General features: G+C 57.3%; 1 protein-coding gene and 1 long non-coding RNA gene across 4 annotated transcripts; one reads left to right on the forward strand and one right to left on the reverse strand.

Moving 5' to 3' along the window:
* The first annotated feature begins 2,339 nt into the window (after window positions 1-2,339).
* On the forward strand, window positions 2,340-7,857 carry MYL3 (myosin light chain 3). Of its 3 annotated transcripts, none has more exons than XM_057706670.1 (7): window positions 2,340-2,552; window positions 4,782-4,809; window positions 4,945-5,094; window positions 5,910-6,083; window positions 7,317-7,394; window positions 7,510-7,552; window positions 7,756-7,857. In XM_057706670.1, the coding sequence occupies exons 1-6, from the start codon at window positions 2,406-2,408 to the stop codon at window positions 7,536-7,538; spliced, it is 606 nt and encodes a 201-aa protein (XP_057562653.1). In that variant the 5' UTR covers window positions 2,340-2,405; the 3' UTR covers window positions 7,539-7,552; window positions 7,756-7,857. The 3 variants fall into 3 exon arrangements, with proteins under 3 accessions (XP_057562653.1, XP_057562655.1, XP_057562652.1); XM_057706672.1 differs by having other exon boundaries at window positions 7,687-7,763; XM_057706669.1 differs by lacking the exon at window positions 7,756-7,857 and adding an exon at window positions 7,649-7,748 and having other exon boundaries at window positions 2,341-2,552.
* On the reverse strand, window positions 3,284-19,979 carry LOC130835242 (uncharacterized). Its single transcript, XR_009048849.1, has 3 exons — window positions 19,847-19,979; window positions 8,568-8,660; window positions 3,284-3,415 (listed from the first exon to the last, which is right to left on the reverse strand). It is a non-coding gene; the product is annotated as an uncharacterized LOC130835242 (long non-coding RNA).
* Window positions 19,980-22,414: the final 2,435 nt, after the last annotated feature.

Consider the following 22,414-nt stretch of genomic DNA (forward strand, 5'->3'; position numbering starts at 1 on the left):
GGCTGGACATTAGTTACCTGTTGAGAGTGGCCCTGTGGGGTGAGCCTAGGGCACTGCGGCCCCCAGGAGCCAGAGCTCAGACAGTCAGAGGCCCAGCCCTGGCCTCCATCTGAGCCTGGGAGGGAGTGGAGGATGGCTCTGTACACGGTGTCTCCACCGCAGGACCATACCTACCCTGTGCTCAAGGGAAGGGGACCGAGACACCCCTCACCAGGCAGAGGAAGGTGGCTCTGTGTGGCTCTGGTGGTCTGCATGGGTCTGCCCACCCGGTCACAGACCTGGGGACCAAGCCTCAGGAGGCCCACGTCACTCGTCTACTCCTGCTCCCACCAACGTTGAGTGGTCTCTGAGGCATGGCCGTTGCGTGTGGATGAATCAGCGCGACTGGGGGTCTGGGTGCTCCTGCGTACGTCCGAGACCCTGCACCTCAGTTTCCTCCGTGAAGAGTGAAAGGGGATTGGGTAGTGTCTTGTTGGCTGTGCCTGTGGGTGGCTGGAGCCCCCGTGGGACGCCTAGAGTCAGTTGTCCTGAGGGTCAGCAGGCCTGGGTGATGGGGCCACCCAGAGGTCTCTCTGTGTGTGTCCCCCTCTGTCTGTCTTCTCCTCCTGTGGTATTTCTGGCTGGTCTCTGAGGACCCTCCCCCACCCTTTTCTTTCTTAATACTCTTGCCAAACATCTGGAAGAAAAGTGAAAAACTTGCCTCTCCCCCAGCACCGGATGTTGTCAGATTTCCAGATGTGGGGTGTTCTGCCCTCCAGATGAGGGGAGGAATGTCCTGTGTTCCAGCTAGGAGGGATCCTGGCCCTATCCCTGGACTGCTGTCACCCTGACCATGAAGCTGAGTGGCAGGATGAGAGGGACCTGGGCTCAGCAGGAAGACGACATCGGGGCATCCAGGTAGAGGCCCCAGTGACTCCTCCCCTCAGGCTCCACCCCCAGCGCCGCCCGACAGCAGGGAAATCCCCCGGGGCTGGGGGGGGGGGGCAATGCCTCTGAAGTTTCTATCAAAGGCTCCAGGCATTTAAAAATAACAGGGAACACCTCCTTCCCACCCCCCCGGCACAGACACCGGGCAAGGAATGGAGCCCAATGTGTTTGCAAGATGTGCCTGGAAGGGCCGTGTGCCACCTCAGCCTTCCCACCTCCCCCCACCCCGCCAGCCAGGCTGCCCTCTGTCACTGCCATGTGCTGAGGGCTAGGCACTCTGGGGGTGGCACTGGGGGTAGGACCTAGGGGGCAGTACCCTGGACTGGCACCCGGGGGGCAAAGATCTCCCAGTCCCCTGCGGTCCTTCAGAGACGTAGACCCTCTCAGGACCCCACCGAAAGGGTCAGCAGAGGGCAACATGGGGTGTGTGGGTGCACCTTCCTGGAGGAGGGTGCCGTGCGGCCCAGCCTTGAATGTGCCAAGCAGAGGAGGGGCAAGGGCAGAGGGTACAGTGTGTACCAGGGCCTTGCGGGGAGCAGGCCCTGGGGTGTGTGGGGAAAGCGGGTCACGGGGAGCTGTGGAAGAGGGGCAACAGGAATTGAGGGTGAAGAGACCGACCTCAGGGTCAGGCAGGTGCTGACGCAGGAGGCTGCGGAGGTTGTTTGGCTGTTGACCTGGGCTGGGTGACAGCCCTCGAGGGAGCAGACCCCATTCTACTACCATGGAGGGTGTTCCCAGAGACTGGGGCTGCAGCTGCCTGCGAGCCATGACCAGACACTCACACAGACACAATAAACACCCAGACACAAACACACAGAAGCGACACTCCCAGACGGGAACAGGTCACCCCCGACATAGATGCAGACCCTCCCACCGCAGATACACAGAGACCCCCTCTGCATACACACACCCAGACAAGCAGAGACAACACACATGGACAGACGCAGACCTCCCCCCGTCCCCCCCATGTAGACACACAGGCACAGACACATGGGAATTCGATGCACAGATGGGAAGTTTAACGCAAGGGCTGCCCTTAGGTATTCCCAGTCCTTCTGCCCCCAACACAACACCCAATACACACCCGGCCCAGCCTTCTGCACCTGTTGAGTTTATTGACCTGCCGAGGGGCAGCATGGCCCCTGAGTGTGTGCCTGTGCTTTTGAGGGTGTGTATGGGGGCTGAGCCCTGGCCTCTGTCCTCCCCTGCTCCCCTCTCTCTCAACAGGTGATTGGGAGTTATGGAGAGCCCTCCCTCTCCCCCACTCATTCCTGAGCCTGAACAATGCCCTCCCCAGGCCCCAAAATAGCCCCTGAGCCTAGCCAATGTCCTTTTATGGCCCTGTCCCCATTGTGCCTTGCAGGGGTGGGGCTGGGGTCATGAGGTGTCCAGGCAGGATAAAGGCTGGTCGTGGGAGGCTCACCTACCCTGCTCTCTGCTTCCTTCTCTCCACATCCCTCTCTGTGCTTACAGCCTCCATGCCTCCCAAAAAGCCAGATCCCAAGAAGGATGAGGCCAAGGCAGCCCACAAGGGAGCCCCAGCTCCTGCACCTGCACCCGCACCTGCACCTGCACCTGCACCAGAGCCCCCCAAGGAAGCTGAGTTTGATGCCTCCAAGATCAAGGTGGGTGTTTCAGTGGGAAGGCCAGGGTAGGTAAGTGAATCCCAGAGTGGACCTACCCAGTGGAAGACCAGGCTCCAGAAAGTGAGTACTGAGCTGAAGCTGGAAGCTTCAGGTATCAGGAGGGCTGCAGCAGGAGGTATGGTGGTCAGACCTCAGGCAGGACTCCCCCAGTGCTGCTGAAGAGACTGTCTTTTTAGTGGTTGGAAACTGACTCTCCTTGGTCCTTCTCCCTGGACCTCACATCCTTGGGGAATCCTGGACCTGCCTGTGCCCCCAACCCCCGCAGCCAGGCAGGGATCTTTCTTGTCCAGCTGTGGGGTCTTAAGTCCATGCCAAGCTCCCCAGGGTGGACGGGGTGGGGAGTACAGGGAAGCAAGGCTCCTGCCCAGGCTGGGTCACACTCACCCCTGCCAAGGTCCCTGAGCTGGTGGGGCCTCAGCTTTGAGGTGGCAATTCTGAGCCACAGTCTGGGTAGGTCATGGAGGAATTTGGTCATGGAACTGTGACCAGTGGCCCCAGGAGCCCTTCCCCGACTTGGCTTGGAAGTCTTCCTCAGAGTCTAAACTTGGAGAACGAGCCATGACTCCCACCTGTGGCATCCACATAGTGGCACGCACCCTGCGTCCTGCCTGTCGCCTGTTCTTGGCTGGCCACCGGCCACGGCTGCCCTGGCTGCTGGCCGAGGGGCCCCGTGGAACCCTCCCAGCCCCTCACAGTCCCCAGCCAGACCTGCAGCCCGTCTGCACAGATCTGTCTGTGTTCCTGAGCCCTTCCTGGAGGCACCTACCTTGTCTCTTAATACACGGGTTCAAATCCCAACTCGGCTCCATTCCCATCGGTGATCTAAGGCTTGGTTTCCTCCGCTGTAAAATAGGACAGTAAGTCCTCCTCACAAGCTGTTGGGAAGCATTCCCGACACGTGCTCCCTGGAAGTTGGCTCTGACCCCTGACCACCCCCAGGCCCCAGGGTTGTGTCCCACAGGCTCCCTGGTGAGGGTCAGACAACCCTGGGGCCCATGTAGCATTGTGTGTCCTCACCGGATCTGAGGCTGCACAGACTCCCCTCTGAGCACAGAAACTCGTGAGGCCTCTCCTGTGACCTCTGCAGAAAGCTGTGCTGGGGCCCAGGGCACCCACTCTCTGCAGGCTTCCTGGTGGAGAGGGCTCTCCAGGGCCTATAGGAACAACAACTTGGTCTTCCCTACACAGAGTTCAGCCAGAGGGCCGGGAGGGACAACCCGGCAGGATGGCGGGTGCAGGATCCCCCTCTGCCCTGCTGGGCCCTACGGAGGTTGGTGGAGGGGACTCCCAAGGGGCGGCCATGGGAGAGGTGCCAGTCACGTCCCCCTCCCCCAAGCTCCTTTCCCTCCTGCGACCTTGACCGTGGGGCGAATGCCTGCTGCGATAAAAATAGACCTGGTATGGAGTGAGGAGGGGGAAACCGGGTCCCAGGAGGCCTCCCGACCTCAGGTGGCCCCGAAGTGGCCTCAGCAAACAGGCCACAGCTTGGCCTTGGCCCCCTGCTGTGCTGGGCTACGGGGCTGCCCTGGGCTCATGAATGGGAGTGCGTAAGAATCAGGTGTAGGCAGGGCCACATGAGTGACTGTGTCCAGCCGTAAGGGCTCTGTGGGGGGCAGACACACGCAAACAGGTGTGCACACAGGTGTGTGAACGCACACGCACGTCACACACACACACCTCCTCCCGCGAATCGGCTCTCATGTTGACAGCGCTCTCTGGCCGCCCCCTCGCCTTTGCCCCTCCTGCCACCTCCCGCCCCCGCCCTGGTGAGATGAGGCCTCCCATCTCACTTATGGGGACAGTCCTGCCCACTGGGCCCCAGGCCTGGCAGAGCTGGCAAAGCCAGCCTGTGCTTCAGGCACGTCTGTCCAGGACCAGGGGCCTCAGGTAAGGCCCACCCTGGGTTGGGGATTCAGGGCACCAGGCCTCCCTGTCCACCACTTCCCCCGATGTGGTCTACCCGGTGTCAGGGTCTGGGCACACGCGGACCCAAGGGCCTCAGGTAGAACAGGTGGCGAGGGCTAAGGAGGCAGGAGGGGGCAAGGTGGACTGCAGGCGGTCCTGGGCAGTGGAAGCTGGGATCCTGGAATGCGGACAGGGTGGGGCAACTGAGGGACTGAGGCCTGGTCAGGCCACGGCGTGACCAGGAGGAGGCCTGACCCCGCCCTCTGAACCAGACACTCAGAATCTTTGGGGGTCTCCTTTCAGATCGAGTTTACACCGGAGCAGATTGAAGGTGAGTGGGGGTCTCGAGCCCAGGGGCTGCAGGGTTGGGTCCTGGGTTCCCAGGCCAAGAGTCCTGCCAGCCGTGTGGGGTGAGGGGGGTGGGCTGCCCCTGGAACAGTCCACAGCTCACGCCCTCTGCCGGCAGAGTTCAAGGAAGCCTTCATGCTGTTCGACCGCACACCCAAGTGTGAGATGAAGATCACGTACGGGCAGTGTGGGGACGTCCTGCGGGCCCTGGGCCAGAACCCTACACAGGCCGAGGTGCTCCGAGTCCTGGGGAGGCCAAAGCAGGAAGGTTGGTACGCCCAGCCTGAGATGTCTCCGTTAGTGCCAGGCCCGGGGGGAGACTGCCAGGGTGGGCTGCCCTCGCTGGTGGGACAGCATGGGAACCTCCCTGCCGTGCACTCTCCTGACATCCTCCCGTTGTCTGGAGGAGGACCTGGAGGCTGGTCTCAGGTGACGCCGACAAGGTGACGAGCAGTGATGGTTCCTATACCATCTGGCCTCCCGTCGATTTGCCAGGCCTCCTGGTCGTAGGGGACTGACAACAGTGCAAACTGGCTTCAGTGGCAGGTGTGAGGGCAGGCCAGGGTGTGCCTGGCCTCTGCATCCCATATGCTCTCCCTGCCCTTCCTGGCCTCCTGGGCATCCCTCTGTGGGGCAGGGCCAGTTTCCCTCACCACCATGGCCAGAGAGGGTTGCCTGCTTTGCCCCAAGGAGGAGTGAGACCCAAGCCCTTGTCACAGATACAGAAATCCCAGAGAAGGTCTCTGATCGGCCCAGCTGCTCTTGACCGATCACAGGTGCGGGGACAATGGGGTCTATAAGAAAAAGAGACGCTAGTGAGACCTGCTCCCCCAAAGGAGAGCAGAGGTGCTAGACAGAGCCCTCTGTGGTGTCACTGTCCTTGTGAACAGCAAAGGAAAATGCAAATACCACACTGCTCTGTTGACCGTAAAGTGCCTTGTGGCGGTGGAGTGCTTTGTAAGTGGCAAACTGGTGTAGAGTGCACTGGGAGCTGGGTGAGGGCGATGACTCCTCATTGTCAGACCCAGGGGAGGGGTACCCACCTTCCACTCAGAGCCTGATGCTTGGGCCATTTCTCCACAGAGCTTAACTCCAAGATGATGGACTTTAACACGTTCCTGCCTATGCTCCAGCACATTGCCAAGAACAAGGACACGGCCACCTACGAGGACTTCGTGGAGGGGCTGAGGGTCTTCGACAAGGAGGGCAACGGCACGGTCATGGGCGCCGAGCTCCGCCACGTGCTGGCCACGCTGGGTGAGGGCAGCTTCCTCCCCACCCCACTCTCCTTCCTGCGGCATCTGGGAGAAAGCACTCTATCGCCCACTGGGCCTGTTTCTCACCTGTGAAACGGAGGGAGAGGCAGTCAAGGTGCCTTGATGGCAGGCGACGGAAATGTGGGGCATTTAGAAACGTCGGTGAGGAATAAAGGCGGCCAGCTGGTGCGGCTCGCAGAAACGGAGGGGACTAGGGACAGCTCTGGGGACAGGGTGGGGCAGGGGGGTACATCCAGGGGCATCAGTCCAGTCCTGGTGTTCTTTGCCTCATGGTCAAACTCCAGAGCTGAGAAGGTACTGTGCCTGCCTCTTGGGCATCCTGACCCCCACCGTCAGGTGCCTGGTGGGCAGGAGCGCTCCTTTCTCAAAGAGAAGTTTTCCTACAGCAAATGTTCACTGAGCGCTGGTTGTGTCTGCTCAAAGTGACCTTTTCCTGCACCAAACATTTATTGAGTGCCTACTGTGTGCTCAGCCCTGTGCTGGTCTCTGGGTGTGTGTGTGTGTGTGTGTGTGTGTGTGTGTGAGAGTGTGTGTGTGTGTGAGAGTGTGTGTATGAGTGTGTGTGAGTGTGTGTGTGTGAGAGTGTGTGTGTGTGTGTGAGTGTGTGTGTGTGTGTGTGAGTGTGTGTGTGTGAGTGTGTGTGTGTGTGAGTGTGTGTGTGTGTGGCTGGGGGGTAGGAGGTGTGAGAGAAACTGCAGCGGGCATTCCAGTGGGGGGATCGGCACAGCACACGCAAAAGCACAGAGGCAGGAAAGTGCCAGACATGTCTGGGGAACCATGGTGGTGTCTCCGCAGTCATCCCCCAAGATCCCCAGTTCCAGCCTGTGCATCCTTCCTCTAGCCTTGAAGGGCTGCCCCGAGGGACTGCTTCCAGGCAGATGGGGGATCTGGCCTCCTCTTGATGGAGGGAGTCCCGCCAGCCTATTGAGGACAGGGGACGGTATGTGCTGGTGACCTGAACACCAGGATGGCACTGCTATGGACAGAGCCCAGGCTTGGAGGGGGCACCAGGCCTGAACCCCAGGCCTTGCCCTTTTCTGTCTTGTCGCTGATTCACCCAGTTTCAGAAATGGGGGTGCCAGCCCAGGCCTTGTGTGTAGCCATATGAGATGTGGGAATACTGGAGAGACATGCCTAGCATCCAGAGGGGCTCGGGGTGGTCCTCCAGCCTTCACACCTTGACAGTGCTGACTCAGCTTTCCACTCCCGTCAGGTGAGAGGCTGACAGAAGATGAGGTGGAGAAGTTGATGGCTGGGCAAGAGGACCCCAATGGCTGCATCAACTACGAAGGTAAACTCAGCAGGACAGGGAGTCTGCTGGGGGGGATGGGGCATTGGGGTCCTGGGTCCCCACCCTTGGCTACCCAGGGCAGGACCCCGGCTGCTCACTTTTTGCTTCTTTCCAGCATTTGTCAAGCACATTATGGCCAGCTGAACCTCTCGCCCCAGGTGAGACCCCCCCTTACTCTCTTCCAAACCTGCTGCCACCTTTGCCACCTCTGCTGATTTCAGCCCTATTGTCCCCCTCCTGCCTCTGTCATCCAGATCGCTTGTTGCCACCTCCCCAATTCCACCAACTCCAGGTCTCAGCTGACATCCCGCTGCCTTGCTCGCCCCTCTCCACTGTAACCTGTGACCACCTTTACTCTCAGGGAGCCCAGGGGAGGCTGCGCTGGGAACGGCTCATCTTCCACTCGTGATGCTGACGCCAGCGGCCTGGAGTTTGTGGGGCGGAGGGGAGCACATCGAGACTCCCGCATAGGCTCTCTGCGGGGCTGTCATCGCCCCCCCTCCGGCTGCACTTGCTTGTGACTGCAGCTCTGTCCCCACCCCTTGGGCCTTATGAATAAATGGCTTCTTTCCTTCCTCCCTCCTCCCTTACTTGCTTCTTTCCTCCCTCCCTCCCTCCTTTCCTTCCTTCCTGCCTGCCTTCCTTCCTTCCTTCCCTCCTTTTCTCCTTCCTTCTTTCTTCTCTGCGGACCTCTGGTTGACTTTTGTAAAAACCTACTGAGTCACACATGATGAGCCCTGGACAAAACGAGGGGAATCATTTTGAAATGTTGCCTCCTTGCTCACCCCACCAAAACTGTCCCGCCTAGTGTGCCAAACCCTCCGAGCCTGCCCACCAGGACACTGGGCTGAGCTGGACGAGGACTGGCTACCCTGCCCCACTTTTGGAGATGGTAGCCATGCTCCGGCCTCTAACACAGGGATGCCCCTGGGAGCCTAAGAGCACTGTCTGAGCTGTCTCACTCCACGACCAGCAATCAGGGAACTGCAGGGCACTGGCCCAGAGCCACCCATGTCACAGGTGGGGAAACTGAGGCTCAGAGCAGAGAATGGCTTTGTCTGAGTCACACCAGGAATGGGTGGCAGGGGAGGAGCTAACTTTGTCCCCAGGCTGTCAGAGCTGAAGAGGCCTTAGACCCCTGCTTGACGTGGATGGGAAGTCGAGGTTCTCTACCTGTGGTGTGGCTCTAGGCCAGAGGGGGAGCATCCAGGGTCCACCAGTCGTTTCTCAGTCCAGGCTTCTCAGCAGAAGACAAGTGCGCAGCCCCTGCAATGACAGGAGGAGATGCACACACCCTTGCAAACGCCAGCCCCACTGTCACACCCTGCTCCCGGGCCAGGCCCTCCCCTCCTTTCGGGAGGGTGAAGGGAGGCTTCCTGGAGGAGGTGATCCACTCTGGTTTGATGGGGAGGAAGGGCAGTGCCCTGCAGAGAGGCTTGGGGGTCCTAGAGATAAGGGGTGTGGGGGAAATCAAGGGCCCAGAGTGGGGAGCAGGCCACACAGGGTAGGAAACAGCCTGCAGGCCAGGAGGACTCAAGACGTCAGGGCAGCCCCACTAGGATGCACTTGGATGTGAATGCATCTGCTTGTGAGATGAGTGTGCAGGTGTGTGAGAGTGGGTTTGAGACTTGCACGGGTCAGGCTGCCTCAGGGTGTTGGTGTGGTACAAGGAGCATAGCAGGATTGTGAGAGCATGTGTGGGAGGAGTGTTGGCAGTGTATGTGAGTCTGTGAGGGGCTGTGAGTGTGTATGCAGGAGTCGGCTTCACCTTCCATTCATCCTCTCAGCATTTATTGAGCACCTACTGTGTGCCACTCGTTAGGCCCTGGGAACACTGCAGTAGAGGAAGCGGTCAAACCCTCCACCTTTGCGGCATTCATAGAAACCTGACAAATCACCGAGCCATAAAGTGTGTCTGTCAACCGGGGATAAAGCCTGGGAGAGTCCCAAAGTAGGGCAGGGGCTGTGCAGTGTGTGTGTGTGTGTGTGTGTGTGTGTGTGTGTGTGTGTGTGTGTGTTGGGAGGCAGCTGACTTGTTCAATAATGAGGTCTGAGAAGGCAATGGGCAAAGATTGAAAAGGGAAGAGATAACATCCTGAGTCTGTAAAGGATTCCTACAACACAACAACAACAAAATGAACAACCCTATTCAAAAATGGGCAAAGGACTGGAATAAACATTTCTCTAAAGAAGATATACAAATGGCCAATAAGTACATGAAAAGATGCTCGACATCACTAATTAGGGAAATGCAAATTGAAACCACAAGGAGATACCGCTTCACACCTATTAGGATGCTTATTATCCAGAAAACAGAAAATAACACATGTTGGTGAGAAGGCAGAGAAATTGGAACCCTTGGGCACTGTGGGTGGGAATGTAAAATGGTACAATTGCTGTGGAAAAAGCACGGAGAGTCCTCAAAAAATTAAAAACACAATTACCATATGACCCAGAAATTCCACTTCTGGGTATATATCCACAAGAAAGGAAAGCAGGGACTTGAAGAGATGTTTGTAAACCCATGTCCACAGCAGCATTATTCGCAATAGCTGAAAGGTGGAAACAACCCAAGTGGCCGTCAACAGACGCATGGATAAACAACATGTGGTCTCTACATACAATGGAATATTATTCTGACTTAAAAAGGAAGGAAATTCTGACACATGGTACGACACGGATGAACTTTGAGGATATTATGCTAAGTGAAATAAGCCAGACACAGAAGGACAAATACAGTATGATTCCACTCAAATGAGGTTCCTAGAGAGGTCGAATTTATAGAGGCAGAGAGCAGAATGGTGTTTGCCAGCAATTGCGGGGAGGGAAGAATGGAGAATTGCTGTTGAAGATAAGAAAAACAAAAAAGAGAGGTGATATGGAGTGTCTTAGGCTGAACTTCCCCAGAAGCAGAGCTGAGACAAGGACTTGAATGTAAGTAGTGTCCCTGGGAGGTGGCCCCAGGGAGCATGAGAGAGCAGCTGGGCAGGGAAAGGAAGTCCTTGGGGGTGCGTGGGAGTAGGGAACCCTGTGGACAACAGGTGCTCAACCCCACTGGGGACCTCCAGGACATAGTGGTGTTGTCCCACTGAGGGGATGAGGAAACCGGACTATCCACCAGTTCCCACCTGTGCTGGTTGGGGCAGGGCCCCAGAGGCAGGCTGGAACGTTTGTGTGGGGCACTACTTCAGCATCTGCTCCAGGGAGCCATGAGGGCGTCAGAGGGAAGACATTCCAGCAGAGATGGGAGCAGAGACTGTGGTGGGGAGGCAACAGGATGTGATGGAGGGGCCTTGGGCCTTGGGAAGGGCTTTAGTACGTGCTCTGGGGAGATGCTTTACCAGCATTACTCTGGCTGCTGTGTGGAGAATAGACGGGGGACCATGAGCAGAAGCAGGGACCCCAGGGAGGAGGGTCCAGGAGAGAGAAGAAGATGCATGCTTGGTCCAGTGGAAATGGTGAGAAGTGACCAGATTCCAGGTCATTTTTGAAAACACTCTCAGCAACATCTTAGGCAGATTTTGAGGCTTTCTTCTTCCTTTCCTTATCTAAACACAGTCCACTCCAGCCCCAGATCCGGTGTGGGGGTGGGGGGTGAGGGACCGTGATCTGCCCTTTCATGGTGCATAGTCTGGCTGGCTGGAGGAGGGAGGAATGGAGGCGCTTGTGGCCTTGCTGTGGTGGCCTTTGCTAGTGGGGGTGTCTGCATGTGCCTGTGTGACTTTGCTGGACTCTGGCTAGCCCCCCTGGCCAATTGGTGGCTGAGGACCCTCACAGAGGAGAGCAGGGTCTCCTTTTGACCCCAGTCAGGCAGAGAGACTGGCCAATATCCCTTTGGTCAGGCCCTAGCTCCTGCATGCCCCAGCTACCTTGCTCTTGGACACCAAGCCCAGGAATAGCTGAGCTTCCCTTCAAAAGTCTCCAGGGGCCACATGGGACTGAGTGGTCCCAGCTTTTTCTTTCCAAGGATGCCCACCCTTGGCTGAGTACTGTAGGCAGGAGTCACATCTGTTCTCAGCCATCTCCAGGCAATAAGTGGTCCTGCCTCCAAGTTTCCATGTGTCCAGCATACTAGGGAACGTGTGTCCTGCTCTCTCAAGAAAGCCTGCCCCTCCTCTTGTTTCCAGAATGGTCCTGCAGTGCCTCCAGCCCTCCCCTAAACACACCCTTTTTCTTGCAGGCGCCCCTCGTTCCTGGGAGCTAGCACCCTACGCGGCGTGGCCTGGCAGTGGAAGCGCGTATCCCACACATCCCCCAAGACACCCTGCAGCCCCCACCTGCCAGTCTCCCAGTGTGGACTGAGAGTGGACACGCTGCGGGTGGCTGGCGGGGCAGAGCTGGGGCTGTTGTGTGTGCTGAACGCCGCCTGGGGCTGTTTGGTCCCCCTTGTGGGGGCTCTACTCCACTTGGAATGTGTCTCTGTCCCGGCGGTGGCCACGATGCCGCTCTGGAGCGCTTTGCCTGTTATATCTGGCTGTGCTGACCACACGTGGGCCTGGGTCACTGGTTGTGAGCGTGAGTGTCAGAGTGGAGGGGTCTGGAGGGTAGAACTCAGCTGCAGGAGTGAGGCGTCTCCTTATTCAGCAGCCTCCCACCTACCTTGGCTGGGTGACATGTGTGTGCATTTCTAGAAGGACCTAGAAGGGTCTAGAAGGTCAGGGCTGGGAAAGGCCCTTGCCTGCCCTTTCTCCCCAGCCTGGCTGTGGACACCTGAGTTTCCACCATTTTCTTCCAATCTCCATTCTCTTCTTTGGCCTGTGGGCCCCTGTGTTTGTGTGTGCAGACATCCACAAGTGTGCCTGTGTCCTTGTGTCTGTGAGTGTGTGAGTGCCTGTGTGTGTATGCCTGTGAACGCAGGTGTCCATTTGTCTGTGCACATGCACATGTGTGTTTACCTGTGGGTGTGTGTCTGTGTCTGTTTGTGCGCATGTCTGAGTGTGTACGTGCTGCTGAGTCAGTGCTTGTGTTGGGCAAGCAGCACTGACAGCCAGGCTGTGGCCTCCCCACAGTTGCATAAACACTTGTCCCAGCTCCCCTCTCAAGCAGGGTGGTCCAGCCTATGTCCCTGTGGCCGGTGGAAAGGGGTTGGGGTGGCAAAGACTTTGCCCTCATGTCAGCCTGGTCCCCTCCGTGCCTCAGGTGCCAGGTCATGTGACCCATAAGGTTGGAGTCTGGTCTGGGGTCTCTCTATGCCTTACGTCCCCCATCTGGCCCGAGGGCTCATCTCTGAGGTCTCTGTAAGGTGGCAGGAATATTCACCTCTCCAGTCCTGGTCGAGGCTGAACCAGAGGGTCAGTGGGGCAGTCAGGGGGCTAGGGGGCCGGGGGCAGAGTTCAGCCTCAGGACTCTAGAACCAACCATCCCTCTTCTGCTCTGATGTCTCTGCACCGCTCCCCGGGGCTCTTGGCAGCCTGCCACAGCCTGCATCTTCTCTCCAGATGCCATTTGCAGGGATCCTGGGGTTGCTGCTGGGACATGATTAGATAGCACTAAGTGGAGGGGCAAGGAGGCCAGAAAGTCAAGTTGAGGCAGAATAACGTCAGGCAGGGTCTTGAAGAAATCAAGTATTGGAGGCAACTCTTAACCATGTCACAAGAAGGAAGGACGTCAAACTGTGGGTATGAGATACTGGACTCCAGGGCTCAAAGCACTTAGCGGCACAGGGGCGGACAGAAATCTGATAAAGATCTGCAGAGAGATTGGGGAGGGGGGTAAAGTAAAAGGGTCCAAGCAATGGAGCGTACAAAATCAGAGGGAGGGTGAAGATGAGGTGGGGGAGGAGGAGGGGCGACAAAAACCGGGGCGTGGTGTGAGGCAGCCCTCACGCTGCATGCGCGGTGCTTGGGGGTGCCAGGCCAGGCTGCTCTGCTGTTGTTTCTGAGAACGCGTGTGGTGACGAGGGTTCAGGGGAGGGGGCTAGGGCAGCCTGCCTGGGTACAGGGCCAGCCACACCCCAGGGAACCCAGGCACCTCAGGGAACAGCAGGAAAACCCTAGACCTTGAACCCAGTGACCCAGCGCTGAACAGCTTCCCTGGGGTTGCCTCAAGCCCCTGCTAACCAGCCCCAGGCCCGCCCCTGCCCACGTGTGGGGGTTATTTGTTCCCGCCCTCCCAAAGCCGCACAATGCTGGTTTGCCTAAACGCTGACAGAGCACAGCTGGAATGTGGAGTGTGTGTGAGTGTGTACACGAGGCTCCCCAGGGTCGCCCGCCCAACAGGCCCTTCCAGTCTCAGCAGCCCCGGCCCAGGTCCCTTTGGACGGGGAAGGGCCGAGAAGGTCAGGGCTGGGAAGGACCCCTGCCTGCCCCTCCTCCCCAGCCTGGCTGTGGATGCCTGAGCTTCCTCCACTTTCTTCTAATTTCCATTCTCTTCTTTGGCCTGTGGATCTGGGTACTTCGCATATCTACTGAGGTCTTAGTGAGAAAGAATGAGTGTGTCAGAGCCTTCCTGGAGGGCTGGGGAATGGAGTGAGGCTGTGGAAGACTCTGGAACTCCGGAGATGGGGTAGACAGTGCTCCCTGGGAAGTCTCAGATCTTGGCCGACTTCCTAATTTTTATACTGGTCCAGCTGAACATGAGCACCCTGTTTCCCCACCACTCCTATGCCCCGGGTCCAGAGGCCTGTCTTCCCTCCCCTCAGTATCTTGTCCATCTTACCCCCATCCTCACATCTTTCCCTGTCTCCCACAGTAGGCTTGCCTGGAAGCCACTTAAAGGTGCTCAGAATGCCATCCCCAGCTCCCAAGCTAACTGGGAGAGAGAGTGAGCAGCCCGTCCCAATGGGTGCGCAAGCAGAGGAGACCCAGTTCCAGTCAGGAAGGCTGCAGAAGGGATTCTTGCTCTGCTGGAGAATGGAAGCACTTGGGTGTCCCCAAGCCCCAGGGCCCAACGTGTGACAATATCCAGGACAGTTTTCACACGAGAGAAAGAAAGCCCATGTTGTGTGTTTTCCATGAAGCTCAGTTTCTGCATCTTCAAGGCCTGCCTGTTTTTCTTCAGAGATTGTATCCTGCCTCACTTTTTATTTATTTATTTATTTATTTTTGCCTTAAGGGTATTATTTTGTTCATAAAAGAATCGTGATGGTAGCTGGTTGCAGTTGTTTTCCATGTTTTTAGTTGCCAAATAAGACCTTACGAGTCCATTTTCAAGTTCTGAGGAAATCTCACAGTTTGTTGCAGCGAAAATCTCCCCAAATCCCTGGATAGAGAGCCTTGAATGGGGCAGGTCCTTTCCAGGCTAAAGGCTCATTTGAATCAGATGCTGACTGTGCTCCACCGTGATGACTAACAGAGGCCTGGCCCTGCCAGTTGGGATGGAGTGGGGAGTGGAGACTTGGCAGGGGCAGCGCAGATGAGCCCTGGGGACAAGCAGACACTGGTGAGGTTGGGGCTGGGAGGAGTGGCACACCAGTGAAGATGCCTCAGCTCCCTTCGTTGGAGTACCTGGGACCCTGAGATTCCAGGTGTGCCCAAATCGCTGGATGCCCACACCTGTGCACACCTCTGGTGGGAAGCCAGTGGCAGTGACCTCTCATCCTTTGCTGCAGCACAGGCCGTGGGATGGTGGCTGCTGTGGCAGAAAGGCAAACACTGAACGGCGTCTAGCTTGTGAAGAGAAACAGTGCTCAGGGCTAAGGGATAAGAAGGGAAGCTGGGCACATCCCAGGAACATCGGGGGTTCCTCTGCATGGCCTGGGCTCAGAGCCCCCAAGAGGGTGACACAACCAGATCCCACAGCTCTAGGTGGAGACAGCTCAGGCCAGCTAGTAGCAAGCTGCTCCCTCTCTCAGGAGCTCAGGTTCTGTGTAGTCCGTCCCTCAGAGGGTGACTTCCTTGTAGTAAGGGGGTCCCTGGGGTTGCTCTGGAGAGTAGAGCTGGAGGTGTGGGCAGGCCCTGGGCCCCCAGGCTTGCTGTGGCTCCAGAGCACATCACAGAGTGATTCCTACCATCCTGGGCACCTGAGGATCCAGCCGTCCAACCCTGTGCTCAGAGCGGACAGGCCTGGTGATAGGGTCAGCAGGAGCAAAATGGTTACAGGGTGTCAAGAGTGACCTTGAAATTCAGTCCCCAGCATGCCCAGGTCGCCTGACCCACTTGGGCTCCTGCCTCGGTTTCCTCTGTGGTCAGAGTCCCTCTCCTAGGTGGAGGCCCTGATCCCTGCAGGCTGCCTTCCTCCCCTAACTCTAGTAGGGCCCATGTAACTTAGCAGGACACAGAGATCACACATCTACTGTGCTCCCAGCACTCCAGCAGGTGCCAGGACCTTGTAGTGAACTAACAAAGAAAATGCTCTGGCCTGGTCCTACTCTGGCCTTGGCCCAGTTCCCAGGTCTCCTGTCCTTGTGCCGTGGCCTGTGATCTCAGACCTGAGTGAGCAGGGAGGGACCCCTAATTCCATTCATCCGGAGTGGGTACTGTGCCTGCCAGCCTGGCTCTGACTTCAGAGTTGGGCAGGAAGGGGCCTCAACACTTGGGCCAACATCTTTCCCAGGACAAGGCTCACGAGCTGCTGCTTGCTTGAACACCCCCAGCAACAGGGAGCTCACCCTCTGTTGAGGCAGCTTGGCCAGGCAGGCAGCTCTCTGACATAGGGCCAAAATCTGTCCAGGCGTCTCTAGTTCTCAGAAACTGGGTTCTCAGAGCTGTTTTCCCCCGCTACCTGACACCTCTGTAATCCACTAGGCTGACCCCAGCCTTGCTATTTTCTAGGTTGATCCCTTGCTCCAGGATGGGCCTTGCCCTCTGTAAGGTTGCTGACCCAGTGGGGGCTCAGGTTTTGTTTGTTTGTTTGTTTTTTTAACAGAAATATATTTTTTAAAGCACTCCAATGTCCTCCTCTCCCCTCCCCTCCTCTCCCCTTCCCTCTTCCTCCCTTCCTTCTTTTCAGCTGCACCGGGTCTTATGGCACATGGGATCTTCATTGTGGCATGCGGGATCTTTTTTTTTTTTAATGTTTTTCTTCTATTTGCTTGTCTCTATTCCACTTTTAAAAAAAAAAATTTATTTTATTTATTGGCTGCATTGGGTCTTCGTTGCTGCATGCAGGCTTTCTCTAGTTGCAGCGAGTGGGGACTACTCTTCATTGCGGTGCATGGGCTTCTCATTGTGGCGGCTTCTCTTGTTTCCGAGCACAGGCTCTAGGCATGCGGACTTCAGCAGCTGTGGCACGTGGGCTCAATAGTTGTGGCTCGCGGGCTCTAGAGAGTAGGCTCAGTAATTGTGGCGCACTAGGGCTTAGCTGCTCCGTGCCATGTGGGATCCTCCTAGCTCAGGGATTGAACTCGTGTCCCCTGCACTGGCAGGCGGATTCTTAACCACTGCGCCACCAGGGAAGTCCCTCATTTTTTGTTGTTGTTGCGGCATGAGGACTTAATTGCGGCATGCGGGATCTAGTTCCCTGACCAGGGATCGACCCCTGGCCCCCTGCATTGGGAGTGTGGAGTCTTACCCACTGGACCACCAGGGAAGTCCCGGGGCTCAGTTTTTTAGGGCCCTGAGAACTGTCCCAGCACCTGCTCCAGGAGCTGGATGGCAAGGGCTGGCTCTGCATTGTAGAAGGCCCTGAAGTCACCTGTGTGGAAGGTGGCCGGGAGGGGGTGTTTCTGGACAAGGAAGGCAGTGTTATGGGAGAGGGAGGTCCCTACAGGTTGCCCCAGGGGCTTCTTCTCTGGGCCTCAGTTTCCCTCTGGTGCTGGGCTGGCGGTGTGGGAACCTCTGGGGTTCTAAACCATGGAGAGGCCCCTTCTGGACGCTGAGCTTTGGGCTGGGGGTGGTCGGGGGAGGCGACAGCTGCTTTGAAATGTGCAGAATAATAAAGCAAGGAATGTCTGAGCTCAGGGGAAAAAATAACCCCCGCCTGCTGGGCCTCCCACCCTGCACATAATGAATTAAGTACAGGGAAGCATGTTTCATGTGGGGGTGCTGGCTGAGGGAGGCTAGAAGGTCCCTAATGAGAAACAGGGCCCTGGATGGGGCCACTGGGAGCGAGGGGTTTGAGGTCACCTAACCCGACCTCTGGGGGTGCTCTCATTCCCCAGAAACTTCCTTTCAATCTCCCTTTGTCTGCATGGGGCAGGGGGTGGTCATCTTGTCCCATCTCCATGCTGACCTCTGATTCCAGAATGCACCCTAGTGCTGGCCCTGAAAGGTCAGAAAAGGGAGACGGTGTGGCTGACTTGGAGGGATCATCTCCTCATTCTCACCCTTCTGCAAGCATTTACTGAGAACCTGCTGGGTAGGTGGCTCCTGCCAGCAGGGTGGTGGGGTCAATGCTGCCCCCTGCTGGACTGATTGAATCCACAGAGCCCATCGACATCTGACCAGCAAGCCCCCAGGCCCCAGGCCACTTCCTGTTTCCAATCTCCACCACCCTTCTCCCTCCTCTGCCAATCCCTCTGCCCACTGTGGCCTCACTCTGCTTCCACCCCTAAGTTCCTGGCCCCATCTCAGTACCACCCCTGCCCACTTTGCTGGGGCTTGTACATCAGCGGCTCTGGGTCCAGCCCTACCTTTCCAGTCCACCAATCTGGGGGATCTGGCTTTTTTATGGGTCACCTCCCCTCACCTCCTCTCTCTCCTTCCCCAGTAAACAACATTTCCCCAACAAGGTCCACACTCTCGATCTTCACTCATACTGTTCCTTCTGTCGGGTGGAACCCCATTCATCTACTCCTCAAGACTGCTTTTTAAAAAAACCCACCTCTTTCCAGAGGGGCCCAGGAAACAGTGGATAAGTGAGTCATTAAAATGTCAGCAAAAGAGTAAATTCTCAGCAAGGGAGCTGTAGAGGAGTGGAGTAGGTAGGGATGTTCCTAAGGCTCCCCAAGGATCCTGGCCACCCAGCCTCCGCCAGCTTGGGGTGAATCTCCCATTTTATTTTTGAGACGTCTGACCCGGGCTTTAGAGCTTGAAATAGTCTCCCCCATCATCCCTTCTCTCCCGCGCGCTTTAATTAAAACCATTGTTTTTCAAGCACATGTTAATTAAAAAGCAAATATGTTTAGCTAAGTAATTTGGAAGCTCTGCTTATGCAAACCAGAGTCATTCCAGTTAAAAAAAAAAAATCCCTCACCCAGCTTGCCCCAGTGTCTTGGGAGCTGAGGACCCTTGTGGCTACAGTAGATGCACATCCCTTTAGACTTTACATTCCCTGTGGGGGTCTAGCCAGGGCAGGGTGTCCTCTCTGTTTCACAGGTGGGAACACAGTGGGGTTACGGAGGCCTAGAGCTCCTAGCAAGCCCAGCATCACCAATCTCCTGCAAATGTGTGCTTTGAGCCTGGGGAGCAACAGATGGTGAAGAGGGTGATTGCCTCCTGTGCCCCATCTTGCAGGCAGGGTCTTTGTCTCAGAGCCTCTGCCCAGCTGTAGGGTGAGGGGAGGAGGACGCAGGCATGACAATGCTGTGAGCCCAGCCAGGAAGGCTGGCCGGTGCTGGGCCACCTCCCTGAGGTCTCCAGCAGAGCTGGGGCTACGACTACTCACACCTGGGACAGTAGGTCCCTGAGGTGAGGGCCCAAGGTAAGGACCAGCCTGATGGGTAGGGGAAGCCCTGGATGCTCAGAGGTACCTGCTCCAGCCCCAGCTCCCCATTCTGTGTCTGGTGTTGCCCACAGTGTCCCCACAAGGACTCCTGACCCTGGGAGTCCTGGGGTCCTGGGGCCCTTCACATCCTGCGCAATACCCTCAGGGCCCATTGCAGGGAGCTGGAGCCCCCAAGATGTAGGGTTCAATGACCTCTAGGCCCTCCTGCTCCCTTTCCCTGGCAGGGATGGGGGCATCTCACCAATAGGCCTCTCCAAACCTTGTCACCACTTTGCAACCTGCCTATTGGCTCTCCCAGCTTGGAGTCCCACCAGCAGGAGGGTGTCTTATGTGTGTGTTGGTGTGTCCTCCATGTATGAGTCTGTACCCAGGTATGTCACTGTTCACCATGGCTCTGGTGTGAAGGGGTCTCTCCCTGCTTCCTGAAGGAGATGAGTGCGGAGGTCCTGCAGGGATGGGGGTGGGGTGGGGGTGGGCAGTGACTAGGAAGAGTATATTTAATGAAGGAAGGATGGGGGACCCCCACCCCCGCCCCAGGCACTGACCCGGTCACTATGGAACACGATGGGCCGGCTCACGGCTTCTGCACACACGCAGGGACACAGGCTGAGAGGCGGGACGCCCAGGGTCCCAGCCACGTGCCACCCAGCCGGCCCTCTCCCTCCCCTACACTCAGCCTTTTTTTCTGTAAAATGAGAAGTATACGCTGTGATGTGTGCAACTTATCACACGCAGTGTCTCCTCCACGGGGACACACACCCTCACAAGCCACGACACCCGGTGACACACAGCGACGCACGCTGGCGGCCGGCTCCCAGGGCCCGTCCTCCCTGGGCGACGCGCCAGTGACACACACACTGCCGCCTCCTCGGCTCACACCCACATCCCGGGAGGAACTCTGCTCTCACCGCGCTCCCCCGGGGGCCCGCGGCGCGGCGCTTCTGTGCTCTGCTCCCTCCGTCGCGCCTGGAGACCACAGCGGGCCGGCCGGGATGAGCTCACGCCGCCGCCGGCCGCCCAGGTCTAACGCGCTCCAGATGCCCCGCGGCCGGAGCCGGGAGCGCGGAGGATGGCCCTCTGGCGCCCCCTGCAGGGCTCGGCGGCTCCAGGCGGTGCGGGGACCTGCGGGACGGGGGTGGGGCTGCCCCGGAAGGGGCGGGGCTTAGCTCTCCCTCCCGCTCTCGCTCGGGCGCTGCCTTCTGCCTGAATCCTGAGCCCGGGGAGCGCAACCGCGAAGGCTGTGCAGGCTTATCCCGCGAGGTTTCCAGGCCCCAGCCCACGACCCCCGTGGGCGGCTCAGCGGCCGCGTGCTGGGTGGCAGTCCCCTCACCGGCTGCTTTCGCCAAAACCTGGGACCCCCCCCCCCCCCCACTTCCTCGGGCTAGCGCGTACCCTCCACCAGGTACTGCAGCTCAGGCCCCCGCGCGGCCCTGCCTAGGCCCTGCCCACTCTGGTTCGTCTTGGAGCAAACAGCCTAATTTCTACTGGGAAAGCAGCAGGGGCCTGACCACCGCCTGTTTTTAATAAGGAGCTGGTATTTCCCCGAAATCGCGGCCCCGTGGCTGACCTCACGGGCATGACGGCTGGCGGTGGGCCAGGGAGGCGGGAGCCGCCTCAGGGTGAGTCCCTGACGCCTGGCCTTGCAGAGGAGTCGGGCAGAGAGGAGGAGCTCTGGTTTCCAGCCCCAGCTCAGCTGCTGGCTCATCCAAAAATCTGTCCCTCTGCCTGTCGGCGGTGTTGTGCACCCCAGGCCAGTGCCTCCAGCGCCCCTCCTCCTCAGCCCTGCGCAGGGTCCCGCTTTCCTCCTGCCTCGTTGTGTGGTCCTGGCAAACTGCTTAACCTCTCACCTCTCATTTCCTCCACTGTAGGATGGCTGTTGTGGGATTAGAGAAGGGACCAGTGAGGGAGAGCAGATGGACCCCAGAACACGCAATTTCCAGAGGGCAGGAGGAGGGGTCTCTTGGGAGCTAAGGGGCCAGGGATCAGGCCTTGGTCTTCCTGGAGCAGAGTTGGGGAGGTAGAGGAATGGCCTCCGGGGAGATAGGGCAGCACAGATGTCCTGGCAGAAAGACAGTGTTCAATGAAGGGTCAGCCTAGGGGTCTGGGGACACCTGGAGTCAGGGAAGGGTGTCAGGAAAGGCTTTCCAGAGGAGGAGGCGCTGAGTGAGGTACAGTTAGTCAGGCTGAGACATGGGGGGCCAGAATACTTAGGCAATGAAGGGGTGGGGTAGGGGACAGAATGGAGAGTGGAACCAGACAGTTGGGTCCAAGGCATCTCTGGTAGTGCGTGGGGACTCTACTGGAGGCACCGTAGGAGGTGATGGCCCCTGGGAACTGGTTCTGGAGCCCCATCTGTAACTGAGGGACAAAGACAGAGAGCCAGAGGAGGACACAGGGTCCAGTGGAGGGACAGAGGCCAGGAGCCCCGGGGGAGCAGGGAGACAGGGAGAGGAGTTGTAGCAGGCGGATAGGTCATTGGTGGACATATCTGGTGGCTGGAAGATTTGTTTTCTCTGGGGCTTGCACTTTCCAGATGCTTGGGGCTCCTTCTCAAAGGAACAACAGCAACAGTGACTAATACTTTTTGAGCAAAGCATGTGTCAGGCAATGCTCTGAGCACTTATAAGTATTAACTCATTCTCTCTTCACTAGAGTTTTATTCATTCATTCAACAGATGTTTATTGAGTGCCCACTGTGTGCCGGACATATTCCGGGTGCTGGGAATCCAGCAGTGACAAGACAGACAAAAACCCTGTCCACAGAAAGTTTGCATGTGGAAGGGGAAGACAGCTCACATATACGTGAGTAAAATAGTATTTCAGATTGTGAGAAGTGCTGCAGAGAAAATTAGAGGATAAGGAGGATCAAGAGGGCAGAGTAGGGGGGCACAGTTTTTGAGAGGGTATCCTGGAAAGGCTCAATGAGGAGGTGACATTTGAGTACAGACCAAATCTGACTCATCACCTCTTAGCTGAGAATAGTTTTTACAGAAGAGCATTTGCAATCATTTCCAAGATAGGGAACACTGATTTTGATGTTATCCCCCTAAAAGAATTCCATTCTTCTTAGTAGACCTGTATTACCCCAAACCAAAACCAAAACCAAAAATAGCAAAAAAACCCCAAAACCCAGTACTTAGTTCTTCTGATTATATTTTGAATTTCATCAGTAAACATTATGTGGAAATTCATTTTCTGTCTTTGTTGTATAAGTATGTGTATAATCTTGATTTTGTCTCTTGGTCCGCAAAGCCTAAGATATTTACTATCTGGCCCTTTACAGAAAAAGTTTGCTGATCCTGGAATAGACCCAGGAGGTGAGGATGTTAGCTGTGTGGTATCCGGGGGGGGCAGACAGAACAGCCAGTTCAAAGGCCTGGAGGCAGGAGCTAGTGAGGCACATTGAGGAGGCCAGTATGGTTGGAACCCTGTGAGTGAGGAGGAGGGTGATAAGAAAGGGTAAGAGGCACTCAGGC

Source organism: Hippopotamus amphibius, chromosome 13 (genome assembly GCF_030028045.1).
Source record: "Hippopotamus amphibius kiboko isolate mHipAmp2 chromosome 13, mHipAmp2.hap2, whole genome shotgun sequence".
NCBI lineage: Eukaryota > Metazoa > Chordata > Mammalia > Artiodactyla > Hippopotamidae > Hippopotamus > Hippopotamus amphibius.

Excerpts from the sequence above, each read along its gene's own strand:
- MYL3 (XM_057706670.1), top strand. The coding sequence starts at position 2,406 with ATGCCTCCCAAAAAGCCAGATCCCAAGAAGGATGAGGCCAAGGCAGCC. Across the intron at positions 2,553-4,781 it reads TTGATGCCTCCAAGATCAAG|ATCGAGTTTACACCGGAGCA; the intron begins GTGGGTGTTTCA and ends GTCTCCTTTCAG. Across the intron at positions 5,095-5,909 it reads GGGGAGGCCAAAGCAGGAAG|AGCTTAACTCCAAGATGATG; the intron begins GTTGGTACGCCC and ends ATTTCTCCACAG.